General features: G+C 38.9%; 1 protein-coding gene across 10 annotated transcripts in view; it reads right to left on the reverse strand.

Moving 5' to 3' along the window:
* LOC135140617 (polypyrimidine tract-binding protein 2) overlaps positions 1 to 26,236 on the reverse strand; it is a 231,331-nt gene that overhangs the window by 42,389 nt on the left and 162,706 nt on the right. For 2 of the 10 annotated variants that reach the window (XM_064071307.1, XM_064071298.1), the window contains exon 1: positions 21,391 to 23,344. The exons of 7 other annotated variants lie outside the window; for them this stretch is intronic. In XM_064071307.1, coding sequence (XP_063927377.1) covers positions 21,391 to 21,504 — 114 coding nt within the window. In that variant the 5' untranslated portion in view covers positions 21,505 to 23,344. Of the gene's footprint in view, positions 1 to 13,797; positions 13,870 to 21,390; positions 23,345 to 26,236 lie in introns of those variants that run through there. One more of the 10 variants, XM_064071314.1, reaches the window with a different exon arrangement.

A 26,236-nucleotide genomic window follows, 5' to 3' on the forward strand; every position in this document is an offset into this window, starting at 1 on the left:
AATTTATCTATTAAAAAAAAAATTAAATCACTGCTCTACAAGACAGTACTTCCCCGAAAAAGTATAAATTTAAATATACGATCTTTCGTTATAAATTTTGTCTGCAATGTTACGAAATAATAATAAATCGTTAAAGGTGTCTCTCTTTGGGGTCGTAAGAGAAATAGTGCACAAACTTCGAAAAATGTTTTTCGGGTACTCCTGGGATTTTCACAGTGCAAGAGTCGTCCCAGAAATTCCCACTTGTGAGAAATGTGTCACTTTTCGTGCAATATACTAATTCAAATGAACGTAAACAAGCTGTCAGAATTCCATTACATGAAACTTAAACACAACTTGGACTAGGAAATAAAACAAGTGCATGTTTCGTTTTATTCCATTCTGAAAGTCATTATTTAAATCGTGATTAATCCAAAACTAATTTTGTTACTAAATTCTATTATTTCATTTATACTCATTATAAAATTTCCATACTGAATTGATTGTGTCCACCGAAAATCGATTTAAATCGAGCGGATGAGTACATAACTCCGTCGTATCACGCAAGAGGAGGGGGGTTATCCAACCTAGTCAATAAGTCAGGAGCTTCGCTCGCCCCCGTTCTTAATAAATATTACGTGCTAGCAAATTACAATACATTCAAGCATGTAATTATAATATTAAGCAAACGTGAAATTTTATTATTCAATTACATGAATAATTTTTTTCAACAGTAAACATTTTATTGTTATTACGCCCAATTTTAACTAAATGTACCGAAGTGTATAATGTAAATTAATCTTGTTTTAATTGTGTTTTTAATTATACTTTTAAAGTTAATGACACATGTTTTACCTGATTAATTTAGTCTTTTTCTACGTACAATTGCAAACTGTTTGATTATTTTATCCCAATGCTTTTTAATAATTTCCAGTGAGTGGGTAAAAACTAGAAATAAATGATTATTATTATTATCCTCATTAAATGTTCAACGGTACTAGTTTTTTTACGTGCTACATATATATTAGACAAGAAATAAATATCACAAGCAGAAACCTGGTTAGTCGACCTTAACAAGCACTAAACATCCATTGATCCGATTGTCGCTGCAGTTAAATCTGCGAAACTAAATTCAATTACCAAGTAACCCATTACAATGGTTTATGCACGGTTGCAAAATGTACTCGATGTACTCTCAGCACATGAGGAAGACCCATTAATGGTGTTGTTTACAGCTATAAATAAAATCTTAAAGAGTACTTGTTTTACCGGTATCAACCCATATATTGATTGTTCTATAACGGAAGTGTTACTATAAATGACATTAGTCTTGTATTGTGTTTCACGTCCATGGATTTGACCCCCAAATGTATTTATTTTAAATTTTCCAGGTCTATAATTTATCCGTGTGTGACTAACCCAATGGTTTTAGTTTTTTTTTTTTTTTTACACAAAAGCAAGAATTGCATAGGAAGTCGAGAGTGCTAAGTAGGTGTCTTGAAATAACTGTTAAATATAAGTCTAGAAATCGAGTGCTACTATGTGGCACACACTTTATGAAGAGCTCTTATAATTTACTACTAACGATGCTTATTAACACCTGATTTAACTTCTCAATAGGTTACAAAGTTGCAATGCTCTAAATTAAGCTGCCCCCTTCACGCTAAAAACAGCGTCGTTTACAGAATTTCAATACACCTCTCCGTTCTCACGATATATGGTTTTATCTGGGCCACCCTGTAAATTTATCATAAGTAGAATAAAAAAAAAAAAAAAAATCTCCGTTCATAAAACATCGCACCTTCTAACGACACAAACTACCGCCACTACATCCCCCCTCCTCCCTGTTTGTTTCTCGGAGGCTTTTTGTTTTTTCTTTTCGTCGCATAGTCTGATTCGCTCCGGAATTGGATTTGTTCCGGGCTCGAGGTTGATCCGCTCGTTCGGTGCGGTGCGAAAGCTTTTAGCCCGCGCGGGGTGCCGAAACTGGAACAGATGTAAATGAAGTAACGGAACGCGATTTATTCGGCGGTGGCGGCGCGGGGACGGCCGCTGCATCTCGGAAAAATTTCCATACATTTCGAATTCGGCGACAATTTCCTTCCAACGTGAAAGAACACAAAGAAGAAAGTGGCTGATGGACGGAACGGGGAAGTGGGGTGATTTTAACGAGTGTCTATTTAAAAGTTCTCCGGTGGAATTATCGAAACATTTCGGAATTTTTATGGTGGCATGTGTCTGAATTGGATCCCGTCTCGCGTGAGCGCCTTTTCGCAAAATTCTCTCGCTCCGGCGTTCCGGAGAGATCACGGTTCGAGGAGTTCTTGCTGAATCACGAACGCGGAAACTATCGCCCGGTTTACACCTTGGGGTGGCAAGCGCCAATTATTCTTTTCACAGATCGCACAACACGAAAATGCAAATTTACCAGGAGATGTTGTTCGTCGTCATAGTCAAACTTTCAATGGGTTGTCACTTGAATTAAAATCCAGAAGTGCAAGTTCTTGTTGTATTAATAGTGACACTATTAGCAAAATAAGTAGATCTTCTTTGTTGCTGTCACTTTGTGTTTGCATTTTCATTACAAAGTTGAGATTTTGATTCAACAGCTAACCATGAGGAAACTAATCGATAGGTTGACCCCGATAAGGAGGAATTAAGAAAGGAAAGACAAGTAACTGTTGCTCAACTTAATCGAAAATCGATTCGTGTTCCGTGAGGCTAAAATTTAAAAATGTCTCTTATTACATCGTTTGTTGCTTATTATCAGATATTATTAGTGTAACTCTTGGTTCTATTTTCTCTTGTTTCCGCTCTTGTCGTCCTGGAATACTTGACAGGATTCTCCGATACCACCCAAGACAATTTAGAAATTTCTTTTATAAGTTCGTTATTTCAGCATTTGTTTTATTAACGAATACATTTTGATTCCTACTAGTACCTGCAAAGAAAGACTGATTGTGGCAAATGAGATTCCGCTAAGAAAATAGAGGGCGGGTGGGCGGGGTTAATACCTGCTATGATAAAACTGATTTTTGTAAATGACATATCCTCTAACAAGAAAGAGGGTGGGCGGGCGGTCGGGGCTAGTACTTGCTAAAATAAAACTGATATTGCCAAATGGCATACCCTCCAAGAAAATAAAGGGTGGGTGGGCGGGGCCAATACTTGCCAAGATAAGACTGATTTTGCGAAATGATATACCCTCTACCCTTCATTTTCTTAGGGAGTAGATCATTTGCCAATATCAGTCTTATCTTAGCAGGTGCTAGCCCCGCCCACCCACCCTTTCTTTTCTTAGAAGGTATGTCATTTGCCAAAATCGGTCTTATCTTAGCAGCTACTATAATAATATCTAATATATACATATAGATCTCTATAGTATCTCTAGAATCTCAAGAGTATCTGGCATCTCTGAAATTTCTTTACTCACTGAGATCTCTGCAATTTGTGGAATCTGTGCAAATTCTGGAATCTCTTGAATTTGCAGAATCTCGAAATATATATTTTAGGAATGATAAAGTTTCTAAAACTTTATAATTCCTAAAATATATAGTATCTTTAAAATCTCTAGAGTCTTTAGAATTTCTAGAATCTTTAGAAGATTTATAGTAACATTAATAACTAAAATATATAGAATCTCTGAAATTTCTTTAATCACTGGGATATCTGGAATCTGTGCAATTTCTGTATTCTCTCGAATTTCTAGAATCTCGAAATATACATTTTAAGAATTATAAAGTATCTAAAACTTTATAATTCCTAAAATATATATAGAACCTTTAGAATTTCTAGAATTTCTACAATTATTTTGACTCTGGGGAACCTCTGGAATTTTTGGAATATCTGGATTTTCTAGAATCTCTTGAATTTCTAGAACCCCGAGGATCTCCGGAATTTCTAGAAGCTTTATAATAACATTATAACTAAAATATATATAGCATCTCTGGAATCACTACAAGATCTCTATAGTATCTCTAGAATCTCAAGAGTCTCTGGCATCTTTGAAATTTCTTGAATCACTGGGATCTCTGGAATCTATGCAATTTCTAGAATTTCGAAATATATATTTTAGGAATTATAAAGTTTCTAAAATTTTATAATTCCTAAAACATATAGAATCTTTAGAATTATTAGATTTATAGAATTTTAAAAATATTTAGTATCTTTAAAATCTCTAGAATCTTTACAATTTCTAGAATCTCTGCAATTTTTTTGAATCTGGGGAACCTCCGGAATTTTTGTAATATCTGGATTTTCTAGAATCTCTTGAATTTCTAGAATCTCTAGGATCTCCGGAATTTCTAGAAGCTTTGTAATAACATTAATAACTAAAATATATAGAATCTCTGGAATCACTACAAAATCTCTATAATATCTCTAGAATTTCAAGAGTCTCTGGCAACTCTGAAATTTCTTTAATCACTGGGATCTCTGGAATCTGTGCAATTTCTGGAATCTTTTGTATTTCTAGAATCTCGAAATATACATTTTAGGAATTATAAAGTTTATAAAATTTTATATAATTCCTAAAATATCTTTAGAAAAATTATTAGATTTATAGAATTTTTAGAATATTTAGTATCTTTAAAATCTCTAGAATCTTTACAATTTCTAGAATCTCGACAATTTTTTTGACTCTGGGGAACCTCTGGAATTTTTGGAATATCTGGATTTTCTAGAATCTCTTGAATTTCTAGAACCCCGAGGATCTCCGGAATTTCTAGAAGCTCTATATTAACATTATAACTAAAATATATGTCGCATCTCTGGAATCACTACAAAACCTCTATAGTATCTCTAGAATCTCAAGAGTCTCTAGCATCTCTGAAATTTCTTAAATCACTGGAATCTCTGCAATTTCTGGAATCTCTTGAATTTCTAGAATCTTTAGAATGATTAGATTTATAGAATGTTTAGAATATTTAGTGTCTTTAAAATCTCTAAAACCTTTAGAATTTCTAGAATCTCTACAATTTTTTTGAATCTGGGGAAACACCGGAATTTTTGGAATATCTGGATTTTCTTGAATCTCTCGAATTTCTAGAATCCCCAGAATCTCCGGAATTTCTAGAAGCTTTATATTAATATTAATAACCAAAATATATAGAATCACTAGAATCGCTACAAAATTTGACAACAATCGGTCCAGTAGTTTCGGTCGTAAAACACTTTTCCTTACTGACAAATACTCCATTGCCTTGTTAAAAAAAACCGACACTCGCTCGTTACCCAACTTAATTCTACAATCAGTCGCCTTCCAGGTAAATCAAAGTAAAAAAAACCCTCCTTACCAAGTCCAAGATCGATCGTCGCAATTACCGCAAGCATTTCGAGGCACAGTCATGTGAAAACAGACGTCACTGGCCAAGCTGAATATTTAACGGCCAAAAACTCTTCGAACTTTCCAAACAACCCTATTACCCTGCGAAAGCTCCGTTTAGCCCAGCCCTCGCCAATCTCCCAGAACCACCATCCGACATCGAAAACAATCCACATACATTAGCGCACGTGCCGACGGAAGCCGACTAAAAGTGTTTACCCTAAGAAAAAGTCGGTAAAAGTTTCGATCCCTCTGAACCGCGTGCCAGCGGAAGGACGTCGCGGCGTCGGCGTCGGCGGCGTCACGCACACAACAGGCCATTTACACGGTATTTACAACAGGGCGACGCACATGGCCGCCTCTAGTTGTAAAACGCTATTTTGTAAATCAAAAGGTTTATTTTTAGAGGCGAGCCGAACGCTTTAACGTTAAACGCGAAGTTCCCAGATGGCGGGCACATGGAGGAGAGGAACGTCCAAGAGGATAGACGTCAGAAGCGTTTTATCTAGACAGACAGAAAAACCTTTTAGCGCGTCAATCAGTGGATAATAATAGGGAGTTTTCGCGCAAATTGGGACTTGTGTGGCGTTATTTTCTTCATCTGGGGGGATTGTCTTCGGAATGAGCTTTCGTTGGAGGAGAAAAAATTAATCAACTTTAATGGTGCAACGATATTAGGTAGTTACTTTTGATATTTTGATATATAAGTAAATGTTCATCTGTGAAATATTTTTAGTTTAATAATTTTTTACCGCTTTCCCGGAAGCTTATTTATCCTATATAAATCGTTTGAAAGCCACTTAGAACGACTTTTTCCTTGTAATCCCGAACCTTGCGGCGTACTAAGTCCCGTTCCACCATATCTTGCGCTCCGTCGGGGCACCGTTTACTTGAATATCAACTGGTTGCTTTATCGATTCTGCACCCAGGATAAACACAATTAGATCGGAGAAAAGTGGGCGACAGACAAGACATAATTCGAGATTTGAGCAGGAAAGCCGCGTGGGATCGGTTTTCCATTGTAAGGGAAACTTTCCCGATATTGGGGTTTTTAGACTCGTCTGGTATTTTTTCGACATTGCAGGCGTTGCCAGAATTATGTAGTAATAATCGAGATCGAGATTCAATGACATTAAACTCATTATTTTCATGCTTAATAACGCTCCAACAAACTCGTTGTACGTTGAACTTCGACAGTTGCAGAAGGTCGAAGCTTCGAAAACACTCTACTGCATACAGAATCCGAGTTTGCAACATTTTAAATCGTACGTTTCAGTGCTGATAATTACCACATTCAAACGCTTTCTGTACAAGTGCTTAAAATTTTGTATGCAATTAGGTAGAAACTTCATTTTGCGAGCTATGTATAGGCTAATCCTGCAGCTGCTTGCAGGCAATTATTCTGAGTATTATGTCGTGGGGGTGCATTTCGTACATGACGATCCGATTTTATAAATTTTTCAGAGACAGACAGACGCTCAGGACTAAAAACGTGTACACCCTGAGAGTCCCCTAGCCACACACCTGCTTGAATGCCCAATCACAAGCCCCCAAAAGAGTGCACACGATTACCCCAAATCCGCTCCCTTCGGATTAACTCCAAAGAAACTCGTACGAGATCACTTCCCCATTTCCTGCGGAGCTTCTCGCTTTTGAATCAATAAACGGAGGAGATGGAAGCGGACACATAATAAGCAAAGCAGGAGGTGGAGAGTTGGAGCACGACTCTCCGACGAGACCGCAGTATTAATTTCGTAATCTTCTTAAATCGCGCTGACGACGACTGTTCGATTCAAAAGCTATATAAGTAAATACGAAGAAGGGGGAATAGCCGCCTGCGAAAGCTCGATAAGATGTAGCAGGACGAGATTCAGCAGGTAGGTCGTCCTGCGGTGCATTTGTATTCATGTGACGATATGAACATGGATATTTGCATGGGGATGTTGGTAAATTCAAAAAGCGGTGAAGGGTTCGTCGCTATGGGCCACCTGTTGGAGGCTCGTGGTATCGACATGGAGGAGCGCCGCTGGAACAATTAGCGAGGGGGCAACGATAAAAACGAGAAAAAAATAAAATCGGGATGCAGAAGTGAAACACGCTGAGACAATTGGGCGAGTGGTGTTTTATATTTGCGCAGAATTTCGTTTGTCGGGAATTAACGGTACGACTGTGGCAGTCAGCCAAAGTGGTCGTTCGTTTCCTCGTTTCTATAGTTTACATTACCGGAATTAAAAGAGAGACAGATGTAGCAGGAAATTTTTGTCCGGTCTTGGTTGTCACTTACGTCGCGCGGGCAAAACGACAAGAAAACAAAAACGTATTTTTTTAAACGATTTTTCGCCCCTTGGAGTCTTTTCTCCCTTCTACGTCGTCAATATGCAAACCAATTACCTCATAAATCTAATAAGGAGCGATTTGGCGCGCTTACGCCGCCCCCGTTGTTGAGATAAGTGTTTTCGCGTATTGTTCGGCGTGAAATATGACGAGGCACATAAAAACCGTTGCAGTCATAATAAGGAAACAATAACGTTCGGGCATTATTTGCACTAGTAGCGCATGTGTTTAAATACAGAGAAACAAAGTATAAACTGAAACACGCGCAATAAATTGTCCTGAAAGCAGCGGTGGCGGCGGAGTTGGCGTTTTCTCCCTCGTTCGTTCCATTTGTAGTTACAAAGTTGGCACGCTGTGTCTGTCGTTGTGCTCGATTTGCCTGCGATTAACTGTGCGAAGTTTTTAATGTACTTCCGCAAAGAAAACCCCCGTCTCTTTTATTTTATATATTCATTTCATCCGTCCGGGAAACTTGCGGAAAAATTAACATTTTCTTAATTGGAGGTTCCTATCTTGTACTTTTCTAAATTTCCTTTTAACGACATGTTTTTCGAGAGGGGTTCTAATTGTGGCCGGGAGCGTTGTCGAGGGAAGTTACACGCTTTCTTTTTATATTATTATTATTTTAATTAAATCCATGCACCAATTAGCGGCGGAATTATTTCACTCGTTCCGACCTTTTTGCGGAAAAATACCCAACTGCAACTCGGTAATTAACAATTAAAATCCGAGCTACATTATCCGAATGTTCGCGCGCACTAATTACGCCACAGCTATTCCACGCGAAATCATACCGGGAGAAATATTGCTTTCAGACGTTTCTAACCCCGAAAAGAGGATTATATAGCATAATAACCACTTGGAATGTTATGTGATAAAAATTAAACAGCGAACCGAGCGAAACCCACCACCCGCTGTATAAACCAAGCAGGTGGAACGAACTGGGCGAGCGAAGCTCGCGACCAACATCAATGAGTACAATCAGAGAAAAAAAGCTACTGATGGATTCGAACTCGCGTCTCGCGTTCAGCGCATTGCTCGCGACACAGGGTCAAGGATGGCAGACAACGGGTCAAGGATGGCAGACAACGGGTCGTGCCAAAGCCTTTTTACCCTGTTCGCCCCTAGAATCACTTTGTTTTATTGCCAATCTGGATTCTTGCGGTGAATGAAGTCCTCTGCGTTCCCATCAATTATAGCGAATTTTATGTGCTCTATTGTGACAACATTATCACAACAATGGGATCTTCGCGACACGGTGTATGACGTTAAAAAAGATTTATGCGCTGGTCGTAAAGAAAATAATTTCTTTTTAAATTTGAAGCACTTCGCCGGCGTAATAAAAATAAAAGAGCTGTCACTACGGCCATTTGCGTTTACTGCTCTAAAATCGACGACGTAGCGTAGCCATCGAAGCAAAGGCAAAAGACCGGAAATTGGGCTAGATTTAGAAACGCTTTTGTAAAATGCCAGGTTCAAATCTCAGTCATTTTACCGGTGAACGCAAAATATAAATTCCGAGACGACTTTTCCCCAATTATCTTTTTATTATACGGAGATCGATATTTTCGAGTGTTTCAAATTTTAATACGCTTAAAGCGAGTTTTTTCTTTTCTCTCCTGGTTTAAGAGACCTGAGGGCGACACGAGCTGTTGCATCTCGCGAAATTAGTCGTATAATTTGCATTTTTCCCGGGCCGCCGGCAGCATTAAAATGCTGCGCATTAGGCATTCCTTTTTTAAAAAATATATTCGAAACCATCCAATTAAATTCGAGCGTTCTTCGGGATAAAAGGCAAAAAGATCTACTTCGTTATCCGGCGAAAATAAATAAAATATCCGACGATGTTTAAAATATTCTTAATGCATGGTTCAACAAGAAAGCGGAAAATCTTGGATCGACGCCCGGGATAAACGCATTAAGTCGCCGCGATTAATGGATACCTACACCGGCGGCCGCGAATTTTTCAGAAACAAAACCAATCGATACGTGGAAAGCTTTTATTTCGTGCCATCAAAAAAGCGCCTGAAATCCCGAAGAGCTAAAACTTGTCTGGAGCTTTTTAGGTCATTTGTTTCCTTTACATATTTATCCGATTTTTCCGGCTGAAAAGTAAGTAAGGCGGTGGGAGTCCCCGAACACTGTTCAGACGAAACTTCCATTCTCCCCTTTCGCATTGTGTTCGCGAATAATGATCGGAATAAAAACGAATCGATCAGGTAATACGTACACGTTGCTCCCATAAAAGAGCCCACTTCTGAAGGAAATTATGATTAGGGAAAAATGTAATAAAAACGAATAAACAAATCTCGAGGGCGGACGAATCCGTCGAGAATTCCTAGTGAAAAGAAATCTCATCTGCTGCGAATTAAACAGGCACTGAAATTCATATATTTACACGGGAGCTTTTTTCCCAGTCGCACCTCTCGTTAATTATTTATAGTGTGCTCTCGGTGTACATGCAAATTCGGAAGAACTGAAGAGAGCCCGGCGCTCCTCGACTATTCATTTAATTCTATCGTTCCTACACGGAAATTACGCTGCAACATTGATGGCACTCGCGGTGTCCTCGGAAAGGGAGCAAAAATTCCAAGCGAAAACTGGAACGCTTAATTTGACAGCTGAAATAAAGCTTTCGCCAAGAGGATCAATCTTCCACGGCGACGAAAACCGGATCGCCTCGCACGACGCGAAACGAAATTCAAACAAATTTTACCAAACAGAAGCAAGATTTTTTGAAAGCTTTTTTAATAAAGACGAGATCGTTGTTCACTTAAAAAATTGTGCGTGGACACGGGTACGCTGCACTGCTACCTAGTTAAATAAAGACGAGTGTTCGGACGAGAAGACGTATCACAGTGACATTGTTGCGGGTTTTTCCGTTTGTTTAAAAATCGATTAAATTCTTGCATGTTTGAATAAAAAAAAGTTTATTTGTGTTACGATAATAACATAAACGAGAAGCTACCAAAAAAGCAATCAAGTGAACTTCATTTAACACAGATAATATAGTGAAAAACAGTCAAATTCAAAACGTAACAACAAAGCAAAACTATAGCCGTAAGAACATTAGAACTGCGCAACAAAAACGCTAATATGCCACACAAGGGAAGTCATACTTGTTACTTTTTGTATTCGGTCATTGTAACTAAGCAAACAATGCCGCATAAAATCCGACATCTGGCACCATTTTCACACTGCTCCGCCACGTGCCGTATGGCGGCCGCATACCGTGGAATTCGCTTTTTAGCAAATCGACGACACCTCGCAAAAAAGCGCTCTTCCGAATCCCCGTTCTCGTCCCCCTCTCTTAATTTTTTAATGGACTGCGTTCCCCTCGAGCTATTTTTGCGATCAAAATTCAGCATCAGGTGTTAAAACCGTCCTCCGCTCACGATCCCGACATAACGCGTTTAATTAAAATCGATGTTTACACAATCCCATCCATAATCACACACGCACATCCCAAGACGGTTAAGCTCTTTCATATTGGATATTAATCCCTGTTGCCGGCGACCACTTTTTTCATCTTCCTCTCGCACCATCCTAAGGTCGTCATCTTCGCCTTCCATTGAACTTGCACGGTGCCGGGCGCCGTAGCCTTGAGGAAATCCACACAAAGAAGACACGCGAACGAACGGATGAGTTTTATCAATGTTAACGACATGCGGCAGCCGCAATCACACGATTAAAAAACGGAAACTGGAACGCCGGGTGTTAAGCGAGGCTTGCACGGGTTTGCGATCCGCCAGAACCGGCTGGAAATGACTTCTCAATATCAGTAGGAAAACGTTAGCTTTGTGACAGTTGCATGTATGTGTTTTACTGGAGGGAGCTTTATTGGTGAGCACTCGCGCCCTTGACAGGCGTACGTTTTTCGGAGTGGCGGCAAGAAGCCGGCTTGTAATATTCAGGATGTTCCAGGTCTGTGAAAAATGCAAGGGGGCTCATTAAGAATTGACGTTCGGGCGGAGCTTCCCGTGGATGCGGTTACGGAGCCGATGCGGATGTGGTAACGAATTTATCGGCGGACGTGAACACCTTGCAAACTTCGGGAAGTTGCAAGTTATAGGTGAAACTTGGGAGGAGCAGCGATTTTGCGGGAATTGTCGGGATTCTATTTTTCATTTCGACTAGATCGTCTGCACGATTGAAGAAAATGCAGGTTTCTTTATATGTAGGCTACGGTTGTCGAGATGGCTTTAGACGTTCATTCATTATGTGCTCGGAGGAAATTGCTCTATCCATTAGTGCGTATGCAAGAGGATTATAAGAGCCTGTTTACGTCTGAAACATCCGGAGATGAATGTCTTCAGTATTCAGCATTTGTGTATTTTGCCGTTTTTAAGTTACGATGTTCCAACAAAGTGCCGTGTGGATTGATTTACGTCAAGGTTTCCACGGATGATGTGTATTGTTGTGTTACAAGAATAATAACTGGTGAAGACTTCGCCGCATCACACATCATCCAGAGTCCTGGTGGTCACAGAGTTCAAGGTTTCGCAATTCTACCGTGACTTACTCTTCCGCCGGCGTCTGACGCTCGGTCGCCAAAATTTTAACAAATCAGATCAACTATCATTCAGTGACAAGATAACCGTCGAATTATTAATTTGGTCACAGTGTAATAAACATTTCATCACCTTAATAAAAATAACAATTAGTAATAACTGTGTAGTGTGAAGGACATGATTAATATTCCAGCTAGGGTACACTTGCTTACTAAACAACTCATAAACACACCGTATAACGTGCTATCAACAAAAATGTGCTACTATTAGGCATTATCTCAATTATTGGCTATTGAAGCAGATTCAATTATATATTTATGACTGGGATACGATCATGAACACAAAATGATGATATAGTTCACCCCAAGCCAGTAAAAATGTCCACGCTGTGGTTTATAACAACACACGCAACACCACCCTGTTTAAAGTAAAGTAAAACCGACACCGAATGCAAGCAGGCATGCGTCGTTTGTCAGCTTTTGAACACGTTTGTCAAAAAATGTGATAATAACATTGTCTCAAAATACTATACTATTTGATATTTCTTGGCTAGGGATTGACTGTTGAGTCCAAAAAGGGTAAAAAGTTATTTACATCAAACCCTACGCCGCCGAAGCCCACGCAATTCATACCGGTCGTGCTTCAAAGGCGGTGTACCTAAATAATAGCTTGATACTGAATATTTATTGTGCACAACTTTCCCCGCGACAGTTAGTTGCTCAAGATCTCTGTAGTGATTGTAAGTTTTCAACACTCCGAAAAATTGTCTGTGATATTACAATCAAAAGAAACCCCTACGAGTCTAGCAAACCGCGTCTCTTAAAAACCTCCATTTCCCACAAAAGTAAAGTTATATATTTGATTAGACCGTAAGATAAATCTCTCTAATCTACGCTCAGATCGAGTGTAAAAGAGAAGCACCCCAAGATCAACCATCCTCTTTTCATAATCCGCTACTTTCCCCCAAGACGGCAAATTCTGATTATCTTCTTACATAACCCGACTCCACGAACATCCCTAATTGATGCACCGCATTCCGCCAGCACGAAGAATATAATAGAACCTCGTGAATAGAGTTAACGGCCGCCATCGACAGGTTGTTGCAATCTCTTCCAACAACAAATTAGAAAATTTGTACAACCTGATAGCATAGTGGCTCTATTCTTCATGCAGATGGCGACACCGGCCGCACGCCCGTACCTTAGCAAACCGTACACGTCCTAATGGTGGTAGATTCCTTTTTCAATTAAAAAAGATAAATCGCAGGAACGTGAGCCCCTTTTTTATCTTATCACGCCTGGCAGCGTTCGATGTCTTCCTTCTCGAATATGTCCACTTGTTTCCACGTCCGTCGAAAGAACCATCACAAAACGACGGAAACGCGTCTCGGTAGCCTCGAGCGGTCAAGGCTATCCGTTGATTGGGCCAATGAATTGTTGAAAAAGTTCCTAGTTGGAGTGGAGTTACTTCACGGTACATGAAACTCCTAGAGATCTTATTAATCGGCCTTGAAGATCAAGAGATCGACTCACGATTAACGATCCCTTGGCTTTTGTTAGTACGTTCGTTATCTTTTGATGTTCGATTTCAATACGCATCGGCTTTTTAATAATGTTGAGAGCTCCGCAGGTTCGGTTGTATAATACTGACCTTTACGTGGTCCTAGATTCACGGGGAGACGCAAAGGGGCACGATCTTGCTTTGAGATAATTGATAATACATACCTGAAATAGAAACACAGTGATTAATGTTTGAGGCCGAGATGCCGCGGCAGGTAGAGGATTTGATTTTCAGGGGTACTGACTAGAATAGAAAAGACTGTTTGTGATAACTGATCGACTATCAAAATCAGATTTACGAACGAACGTGGGTGGCACACAAAGATTTACTACAATATTGAAATAATAATTATTCAATATTGAATCTGTGGTGTACCTACATAATTTTCTAAGGATTTACGTCGTTGTTCCCCTTTTGAGTCGGTTTGGCAACAGAATTTGCGAATCTAAATTGTGGCAATTGAAAAGATCTCACTAGTAATTACACACAGTAAAGACACAAAGAACAGAACCCAGAATTCTACAAGAAATAAAGGTCAGGTGGTAAAAGTGTACTTAAGGTAAGCGAGTGCAATAATAATAACAACGATCCAATGAGAATTAATGGGCTTAGAAAGAGAGGCAGGAGAAATATCTAAAAACATCCAGAACGAATTATACCTATGTCATTTCTTTAAATTCATTTATCATTTTTACTTGTCCTGTTACTGGACTTTTATTCTGAAGGTAGATCACGTATTAAGAATACTCGAATTCCACTATATACACTACATATTTACTTTAAAAAATTTAAGCTGACGTCATCAATTACTTGGAGTGGATTTGAAGTGTTCATTATCGTTTTTGTCTATTTTAAAGTATTCTTCTCAATTATATAGAGTGGTTTTTCATTTCAAGTTTTGAATCTTCGTCAATCTGTACGTTAATTAAGTGCAAGATGGTCGACGAACTTGAAGGAATTATCATCGATGATAAAGCTATTAATTCTACAATCGTTGATTACACGTCAGCTTGCTAAAATGACAACACTAATGTCCTGTCACATCTGGTAGTCCAAGAGCGCAAGTTTCACACGGTTGTCGAGTCAAATCATTAACACAAGAAGTTCAAGAGCAAAACTCCCTGGGAACAACATTTTTCAAGTAATTAAGCACTCGTTGTGACTTACATGACACTACTACTAGACGTCCGCTTTCTCGCATCCTATTTCCACGTAATTTTAATATCCTTAAATTTAATAGTGGAGAAGATTCATCGTCTGCCGACTTGAGAATTTGTTAAATGCACTTCTCGTAAGCTTTGATGGATTGTTTAGGATAGTAAGCCGAGAACATGAAAGAATTCGGATTTTTTGCAGCCGATATGACGACATCAAGGCATCCGAAAACAAACACCGCGGCACTCCATCTTTCGACACGTCAATGCGTTAACACAACACCGATCGACCTGCGATATTCGCGTTTTTACAACCCTATTACGCCCGTTCTCATCCCCCGGTGTCATAATAAACACCGATAAATCTAATAGGACGTTTACAAGCTCCCGCTAATTTCCTGCGACGCATCTGATAATTTACGGCGGCGCTCCTGCGAATCCCGATTGATTTTTCTTCATCTCGGTTGCAATAACGACGAAGCCACAAACTCATTGTGTTCGGCTTCACTTTCGAGCCAAATAGAAAACAATCCCGATAAGAACGTTCGGAATGCGCGCAAACTTTTGTATTTCAACCGAGCGTGACCTTTTGCGCAAAGCAACAGCAAGTCATGTTCGAGGTGGTGGCCTCTTCCCCGTAGGATTATCCGAGGGAATCTCGATACGTTTTGCCCCGCCGAGCGTGAATTCTCCACACACGGACGAAAGAAGTTTAATCACCTCGGGCTTTTTAATTGCTAATGCTATTAGCAATTGTGTGGCCATTACGGGCTTCTCATGCCCCCGTGGAAATCGTGCCGCTATTCTCGAGCATTTCCACTGAGAAAGAGCTAATTACGTCAGCTCGGATACGCTCCGGTGATATAATTATGCGTAATTAAAGACGTTCAATAATTCATGCGGTTTGGGCCACTGGCCGAGGGACTCGGAGAACTCTTAAGTTATCACGAAAAATTTTCACTCATTGAAAAGTTTCCAAGTAAAACTCGCTTCCAAAGACATAATCCGGGTCTCTTTCAAAAATATTTGGTTGTACTGGAACAAGCACAAAAGAAATGCAGGTTTTTAGTCTGTTTTGTCTCGTGGGAACGGAAAATCTACAAAGCAGCACCTGCTAAACAATCTTTCGTGTTATCTATATTAATGAATATTTTGAGGTCGTAGGCAAACTACGATTTACAGCAGTCTACGATGTCGCTAATAAAGAGAAGAAATAGCAAGGGGTTTAGATTTGGTCTCAGTTATTTATAGCTGTGTATCAATGTGTAGCACCAAGTCAGTCGAAACGTTTAGCGACACCCGCGAATTACTTCGTCCACTTGTTCTACATCCACTTATCTCTTAATAAATTAAATCCAAACACACACTCCGAATCTTCGTTCACCCCCTCTTCATTCGCATTTCCGTTGCAGTTTACCGCTGGGGTGGGTTCAATATTTGGGCGTAGATTAGGCCGGGTTTTGATTGAACGCCTAGCAGTTCATGATTGGTATTGACTTTCCTTGATACCTTCTGACGGGCCGATGATGGGAATCCAGAAATTCGCTCGGATCCGCTCGCAAATATCACACACACTCGGCTCGCCCCCAGCCCCATTTATACATCTTGTGTGTGTTTGAAAATGATTGATTTATGATTTCATCACGTACGTCCGCCAGACTGGGAAAAATTAAGCCACCCGACCTTCCAAGATTTAATTAAACGCACCAAGATCGCGTACGGATCGCCGGCCGCCCGGAAAGCAACGACCGTGTTCTCCTAATACCGGAATATAATTAAATATACTTACCGACAAGAGCAAATAAACCGGAGCAAAGTTTCGAAATGAAAAGTTGGCGAGCGCGGGAAGTTTTAGGGGAGGGTTAGCAACCCTCGAGAAAAATTATGCCGATATTAAAAACATATTTAACGTAACCCGGAGGACATTTTCGCGGAATCCACAGAGAAAACCGACGTGATTTATATGCGCCGGGCCGCCCGGAATTATTCTACCGGAGTAAAACAACGACCGCCGGAAAGGGGAAACACTTTTCTTGCGGGGAACCGGGCTTGACAAAAATCGGCTCGATCAAAGGGCGAGGTTTATGGAGCGCTTTCGCCAAAACGAGCTTTCGCATTCCAGGACGCAAATTTTCAAAAAAAAAAAAAAAATTGGTCAACACACAATGTAAAAACTTGCTGAATGAACAACAAGGACAACAAAACTACAATATTAAGACACTGGAGTTAATGTTATTAATGACATCGAAATGATAGATGATTATTGTATAGGATTTTTAGATGGATGATGCCACAGCACTGTAAAGATCAGTCAAAAAACAGCAAACACTATTTAAAACCTTGACATTTGATCAAACCAGTGTTTGTAGGCCTATTTTATCTTATATCAGTGGTTCTAAAATATTCCACGCATATTCAATTCGTTGATTTAACTCATTCACAGATTATTTGACACTCTAAATTGATGACGAAGTCCTCTAAAGTTTGACGACTCATCCCTCAATTATTACAATTTGAAAAACATATTACATTTAATTATAGTTAGTACCTAGTGGAATTCCAAAAGGTAACTGAACGATCTTTTTGACATAAGCACGTAACATTTCCCTAGATGAGAAAAAACATGGAAAAAAACTACGAATTCTGAACTATTTACTAATATTTAAACGTGGGTGGACTAATGAGGAATATAATAATCTGAATATTTATGAAGTCGTATTTTAACATGTTCGTTTATACAAGGGCAATGTAACTAAAATTTTGTGATGACATCATCAAGTTTTTGAAGGGGATTAACAAATATATTCTGATTAGGATGTCACCATGTAAGTAGTACTTTTATCAAAGATTTAACTATTCAACAACAATGTAGTACCTACACTCAGTAGAAGACGTCCAAATAAACCCAAAATATAACCACTCAATGACATAACGGTTCACCATTTTTCCATAATCGGGTTCATAAACAATTCAAAAATAGTGGCATTAGCCAAAACAAAACGGCACGTTGCGGTGGAATCAAAAATAGAACAAGTTGTTTTGAAGGGTAAAGTTTATTTAGCACCTCTGCTCATTGCTGTTACGGCAAACACATAAATTTCTCCAACAACTGAATTTAACGGTTCGTTAATATTGACACCAATGCTACTTTCAGACTATGCGGAAGGAAAAAACTGCCAACAACTGCATATTATCACGAGACTAACAAATTCTTCAACGCCGTAAACCATCTGTTAAAACTGGTAGAACTTTCGTTTCGTAATACAATGTCACTGGGATGCGGTAAAATTAAATCCACAGTGACAGTTCTGGAGTCAACATGAGAGTAATATAACGAAATTATGGGAAAATAGTAAGTGTTTAAATGTGTCTAGGCTTTGATCCTGATATAGAAAATTCTAGGAAATATTCCCCTCAACTTCAACACCTTTAATATTTTCTTTAGAACTCTGTGTTCGATAGTTCGAGCGCTGATTCCATCCTATAGATTTTTCTAGCAAATACTGTAACCCCAAGAAATACTTTTCCGGGTAAATCTGATTCGCCCACGTCAGGTTTGCGTCGTCCCGAGTTTTATAATTTGTTAATCAGTCCTCGGAAGTAATAAGCCCGCCTTTTGGGTGTTAATTGTGATCTACAAATCACCAGCAATCCTTTCTGAATAATTGTGGCTGCCACATCGGCTAATCCGAAAAGTTCTGGACTGGCTCCAAACTACTAAATAATCCCTGTCTCTGAGATTACTCCATTGAGGACATTAAAGTAAACATTGCCCACTGGAAAGAATAAAGTTTCGTGACGTTATTTCCCCATCTAAGTAATTTAATTTTGTCTGAGAGTGACGTTACGAAGGTTGAATATTATCGAAGCAGATGAGTTTTTATGAACGTTCGAATTAAAATTTCCGCGTCAAATTTTTGACGGACAGCCCGTTTAAATTCGCTTATCCGTTGATTCTCCGCGAGTAAAATATTTTTAACATTGTTGGTTTTCGCTTTTAAATCCATTAACTGCAAACGTGAGGGATTTTCGCTGAATTTTTTGCCTATCGGTTTTAAAACATGATTAATCATTTTTTAATTTAATTTGGGACGCATTTCGCGCTCTGGCGCTGCGGATGCTCACAACTAATATACTCATTCCGGTGGGGTACAGTTAATATAGGTAACATTATTAAAACACAACCTAGTGAACCTCAGACGTATAACTCGTCTTCACCTTGGCTAAAACCCACTAGGTCGATTAGGGTTCCTAGTAATCCGCCACGTCTCTAAAATTTATTTTCCTCTAAACCTTCGGTGGTCAAAAATCCCAGTTCGGTCACCTGAGAAGATCAATCAATTACCTCCGACTCACCGAAAGCGAAAACCAGACAATACACGAAACGAAAAACAAGCCGTTCCCCTAATAATATAAATTCCATTATTTTTGCGCGGCTTTTACAGGTTTTAAGAGCGTCCGTTCCTTCGGATTATTGCTTCTAAGCTCTCCATCACAGCAAGCCTCGGATGGTCCCAAATGGAATGCCGCCGATGTTTCCTCCACAAATAAAAAACGATACACATTCTTACGATTGTTTCGGCTCAGAAAAAACCGATTTACGCAAATCTGACGATTGCAAACAGAAATCGTCAGCTGGCGCCAGTCCTCGCCCACTATTTGAAAGCACCTTAATTTACTTATATACTTTTCAGTTTTCGTCTTACTATCAACATCCTTCCACCTGTAGTAACAATCAGTCACTCTAGACACTTCAAACTGAGAAAGATCAAAAACTGGTGCCCGAGACTTCGTTCTACTGGGTTGCTTGCTTTGCGAGGGGGCAGAAATGGGGCACAACCTTGACGGCGTCGCCACCGCGCAATCAGATCGCGTTATCGCGACCATTAATGATGTTTTGTTTAATCAAACAACAATTACTCGGATTACTGGTAAATATTTTAGGTGTGTTACGGCCGCACTAACAAAGCCCATCCACCAAATATTTAACCATCAAACATGGCGCAGCGGTGATAATAATTAGCGACGTAATTGTCGATCGTAAAGCAGCCATTTTTTTTCTTTTGACAGGAAAAATGGAGTTCTTTGTTGTTCGAGGAAAAATGAACGCGCACGAAACGATAAAATGCACACGGACATGGAAACCATCAAATACAGTTAGTAGACAGTGGCGTGGAAGGAAGTCTTCCGACTGTGGGAGATATATCAAAGGTTACTTTAATTTAATGAACTCTTTAGTGGTAAGCTTATAAAATCATGGCGTGACGTCATTGTGAACTAATTAAGGCGGAACGTTTTAATTGAAGAATGGGATTAACTAGCGATGAGTGCACGGGTGCGGAGAATGGAAATTTTTTTAGAAAAATAGGGACGTCAAAGATATAGGGTCACGCTGGAGTTATATTACAACAAAAAAAGGAGTTTGTGAAGTTATTAAATAGGTTTTGAGTACTCTTTGTAGTTAGCGGGATGGAAAAATCCACAATTGTTGTATTAATTTTATCAGATAGTTGTGGACTTTCCCATAATATAGATTCCAGTGATGTCAGTACAAATACTACTATTACTACTAGGGGGACAAACTCCATTGTTACGGGAAACAAAACGCATAGAAAATCAACCTTTTATATATTAATAGTTGTCAAACTTGTCCCATTATCTATCTATCAAAGGTGTCATGTATATATTTCTTTACTTATTGTTTATTCATTTCATACACTCAATGGACTGTCTTGAATAAAGTTTGCCATACGTAATCTGTTTACGTTCTATTGTGATTACTTATTAATTTAAAAGTTTTCCTCCAGGAAAAGCAGCTATGTTAACATAATTTTTAATAGCGTTACATACAACCACATCAAATACATTATAAAATAATGTTTTTAAAACGGGAATACTAGGCAAAATATCCGTTCAACCATATTTAAAATAGCTCGCTACAAGGCATGCATTCATATTTATCAAATAAATAGGTAACATAAACTTCTGCATACATCCATTCCATTAAGTAATTGAAAATATTACATTTAATGCTATGGTATTTATTTTAAAATGTATACAAACCCCATCTTCGTTTAATAACATTAATTTATTAATATATTTTATCTACGACATTAGAACAACTTTAATTTTTAAAGTCGTGGAAAAAATTTTGCCCGTTATAGGTGGACTAATACATCGTTATCGTACTCGTGCGATTACACAACTTGTGCTTGCCGTGGGCAAACTTGTTAACAAAGCGATGTAATTCTACACCCACAACATTTTCAGTTTCAATAAATATTACTTTATTGTTTATTAATACGTATAGTTTTATTTTTGAATGTAAAATGAAACACGAAATCATAAATAATCTGCACTATTTGACAAGTTGCTACTGGGGCAGACGAGACAAGAACAATCTCGAGCGGAACATTAGTGTAAGCATAATTCTTCTTGGTGGTAGAAACAAAATTCTGTGCGTATATGGGGGTTAATACGGGTTTTGCTACGGGCAGCTATCTACAAACATGAAAAAATCATCCCTTACCATATCGTAGATGTACTTTTCGCAATTGGCAGCCTGTTGGTTGTCGAAGTAGTTGATTTCGGTGTACCGATTGACGATGAGTGTACTCGGGGCGGCCAGTTGGTTACTGTACATGTGCGGTGGGGCACATTGGCCACAGGGACAGGGCGCCGGGGATGGGGCGTACGCAGTCGGCGGTGCTGTGATTTCAGGACAGGGCACGACGGGACAGAAGGGCACTACGTAAGGGATTTGGCCGGGGGCGTTCAGGAAGTACGTCGTGGTGGTGGTGGTTGTGGTATTTGTCGCTGCAATTTACCTACACTACTTCTTTTCTTATCACGGTCACGATTTACGCGCGAAAACGGATTGTCTTTACTTTTTTTTTTTTTTAAATTTTCCTAACCTTAATTAAGTCCGATTGTCGATTTTAATTGATATTTGGTATCCTTTGCTAATATTGCACGATTGTCTCCGTATGGGTTCACTTAGTACTAGCCGACTAATTTTGCTAAATGTATATAAATATCTCAACTATAAATAGTTTGATTACAATCAATAACTGAGCGATATATAAACTTTGCTTTAGATAAAATATACTATTTACTTTTTGTTTAAATATATAATTAACCTATAGATATGTATTTTACACGAATATTGTTAACGAGTAGTGATGATTGATATGGATTGCTATTTGAAGATAATACTGAACGTGTCGCACACAACCTTAACGCCGAATTTGAGTCGGCACACGATAGAGCAAAAACAACAACAATAACAACAACCGATTGTCTGCACCGAACAGTGAGGATATGTTCGAATAATTGAAACGCGTAGGAAGGTGAGTGTGATGCGTCGAGTGCGAAAAACCTCTATCGGTATACAGGTATTTTAAATTTGCTCTTGTATGTATGGTATATACACAGAAAAATGATTGTCTAAGACACAAACACCACGAACATCGAATAGTGACGATTGATTAAAATTTTACAATACAACATGCAGTAGTGTGTGAAGAACAATATTGACTTTGTTGCGAGTTGAGAACGCGGCGGCGTCCTTGAAAAAATATTGCACTGGGCCCTTCGAATTACCTAACTATTATTTATTTATTTAAATACTTGTAATAAATTACGATAAAGCTCGTCTCGGAGAGTCGGTCTTGAGGACGGTGTATGTAATACAACAATGTGTACGGTTGGCAACGCGCTGGCCGTCAAAAGACAACACGGCGAGTAGCTATCTCTCAGGTCAAGAAACTCTTGGAGTAATAACGCCGGTCGTCCGGCAAAACTCTCCAATTTAGATAATCTAAGACTCTATCACACGTACAACAAACTTACTTTACTTACAATTAGTGATCAATGATTGTCGTTAATTCTTGGACAAGACGCGTCGTCTTTGCCTTAAAAACGCCAAAAACAAAAAACGAAAAACTCGAAACTGACAACACTATATAACTCGTCGGTTACTTATAATACAATACCCTCGTAAAAATATAATCTTTCTCTTTTTGTACTAAAAGGAACGTCAAACGCGGATTTTGAATCTTCTCGGTTTGATTGAGTGCGTTTCGGAAACAATAACGTGGCGGTCTGCGAGTGATTGATAAAAATTGCTTGTTTTACCTTTGGTGGTCGGCGAGTTCCGTCGACTGAGAAAGAACACTAAATAGAGCACTCGGAGAGTATGCAAAAGAGACCAAAAGACATTAATGTGAGAACGTAATAGATTGGCGTTAGCAGAAAGACGCGATCTCGTCGGCTTTTAATTCCCTTTTCCTAGACAGTTTTGTACGCGGATTCTTGGCGACACTCGGGGCTGAGTTCCCCGGAAGGACGTGTGTGTGTTGTTGTATGTGAGGATGTGTCAAGTGAAGGACCGGTGACAGAGTGAGTAGTTCGTAGGAAGTGTTAGAGGTGTGGACCGCCGCACTCGCTGGCTTTCTCGCCCGGACTGTGCCGCACCACGGACGTAGACGAGCACCAACCAAGCCATCCGCGGACCTGCGCCATAAGAGGACCCCATCCATGCATCCCGCACACGCCGCATCGATACAACCTGATGCATGCCGCCGCCGCCACCGCCGCCGCTCTCGCACCTGGAGGCCGCCAACGGGACGCGGCGGAGGGAAGAAAGAACGAGACGAAAAACTTACGTTTAGGCAACGGTGCCAAATCACCAAACCACGACTTCTCGCGCTCTACTGTCCAAGTTCCCACTTGCATTAATCCTGTTTATAACCGTGTTTACGAAATTTTTGCAAATTTTGGGTGTACCACATGATATTACACAATATATCTAATACATGATTAACGGAAATAGCTCTCAAAACGACGGAGTATAATCTTTTCATTTTTCGGTTATTCTAACTTCGGCTGTCAAGAAAATAAATTGCACATTTCAACAAAATACCAAATAACACCACAACAATATCAAAGTTAGAAAGACGCACTTCAATAAATAATACAACTAAGACTACCAAAAATCGATTTGGGATAACGTCATCTTTAATGCCGCAAAATTTGAAAAGAAAGCCTTCAAGTAGTTGAAACTGAGATCAAACGATACATCTGGAGGACCAAAATGACGTTTGAAAGCTGTATGAATGTCATCACGATGTTTGTTTGTTTGACACCTCTGAAACCTGTTTTCTTCGTCTATGTTTGAAGAAATCCAGATGATGTTTTTTAACAAGCTAATGCAAGACCACATGACGCTCTAGGTACTAGAAGATCTTTGGATTCTGGTCAGTGCACTATTTGGTTATGGCCAGACAGAGGACCCGATTTATGGCCGATCAAATATGAATGCGATATGATTGGGAGAAAGCTAAAAAAGTTAACCTTTTAGCGTCAAATGACATCCTCCCCGAGTATTTTTTGAGTACTGAATAGAAGAATGCCCCGGCGTGGAGTTTCACAGTATTTGTTTTTATTTTGTAATTTGTTTATACAGGGTGATCATAAAATTGCGCACCAAGTCTATGACACGTTGTCCAGGACCTTTATGGAGGAGAAGAAAAAATTCTTTTGTCCAAATGTAGAAGATATAGCTTTTCAAAATTTAATTATTCTTTTCATTATTCAATATAATTTTCTAGGTATCTTGTCTTTATCCATCGTATTCTTTATTTATAATATAACAAGGAACTCAAACATTGTTTAGGATGAATCTGACAGCAGTGGCTAAATTTTTCACGTTTTTGATATTTTGTGATCACATCATCAACAGTTTATCAACGACACTAATTCTTAAGTGGGACTTATAAACTTGCTGTTGACGTTATTGTTGTTATTTATAAACTCCGTTGACAAGTCGCCGCTGATACTTTGATGTTCAACTTTTGCCGCATTTAAAGGGGTTGTAAAAGAAAAATGGCGGATTTAAGCGGATTACTCAAAAAATTTACCAGTTTAGATGTGTTTTAAATTTCTTGTTGTCAAAATAAGTCTACACATATTAAGAAAGAAAAAGGCAAAATGTAGCCCCGCCCACCCGCCCGATTTCAGTTCTGACGATTATAACTGCAAAATCCTTACTTCTCTGCGAGAAATTAAAAACGTGTTTTAGAGTATCGTGTTGTCCAAAGAATACGAAGTATATTAGGAAAAAATTAAAGCCAAAGAATAAGCCCCACCCATACCTGATCTGATCTAAATATGTAGTAAAGAAGTTTTCATTTGTTGCCAGACCTAGCGGCAGAGCCTACTTGCGAAATCCATATTTCCCTACAAAAATTTACCATTTTAAGTGTTTTAAGTTTCTAAGAATAAAAAAATCATCACAACTGAAATAGGGTGGGTGGGCGGGTTTAATGTTTTGCCTTTTTTTTCTTAATATACATAGTATTCTTTGAACAACACGATACTCAAAAACATGTTTTTAATTTCTGGTAAAGAAATAAATATTTTGCAGTTAAGGTCCCCCCTCTTGGTTAACGGCGAATAAAAAAAATCATCACAATTGAGATAGGGCGGGTGGGCGGGCTTACAGTTTGCCTTTCTGTTTTAATATGTGTAGACTTCTTTTCACAACATGAAACTTAAAACCTGTTTAAGATGGAAAATTTGTATAAGGAAATACCGATTTTGAAAATGTACCATTTTAACCATGTTTTAAGTTTCTTGTTGTGAAAAGATGGCTATCTATATTCAGAAAAATAGAGGCAAAATATAAGCCCCGCCCACCCACCCTGTCTCAATTGTGATGATTTTTTTTTATTCGTCGTAAGCCGAGGGGCGGAGCCTAATTGTAAAATGGTTATTTTTCTACGAGAAATTAGATTCTTAAGTAATCGCGATACACAAAGAAAAGTATTAATTAAAAAAGAAAACCAAAAAGAAGCCCCGCCCAACCCTCTCGATCTCAATCGTGATGCATTTTTCATTTGTTGTCAGACAGACGGGCGGAGCGTAATTGCAAAATCGATATTTCGCTATAGAAATTTACCACTTTAAACATGTTTTTAAGTTTCTTGTGAAAAGATGACTACACATATTAAGAAAAAAAGGCAGAATGTAAGCCCCGCCCACCCGCCCTATCTCAATTGTGAGCTTAATTGAAAAATCCTTATTTCCCTACTAAAAATAAAAAACATGTCTGAGAATCGTGTTGTTCAAAGAATACTATGTATATTAAGAATGTGAGAAAACGCACGTTTTATATAATAATGATAAAATAAGAATTATAATGTTCATAACATTTTGTTCGATTGTGGTTTAATTATTAATTGTAGTTCTGTTTTGAGAAGACACACTCATTCAAATCAATAGAGAAATATGTATTTTGCAATTACGCTCCGCCCCTTGGTCTAACAACGAATGAAAATTTCATCACAATTAAGATCGGGACGGGTGGGTGGGGC

This window comes from Zophobas morio, unplaced genomic scaffold (assembly GCF_036711695.1).
Source record: "Zophobas morio isolate AGI-343-1 ecotype UQ-CSIRO unplaced genomic scaffold, CSIRO_AGI_Zmor_V1 ptg000004l, whole genome shotgun sequence".
NCBI lineage: Eukaryota > Metazoa > Arthropoda > Insecta > Coleoptera > Tenebrionidae > Zophobas > Zophobas morio.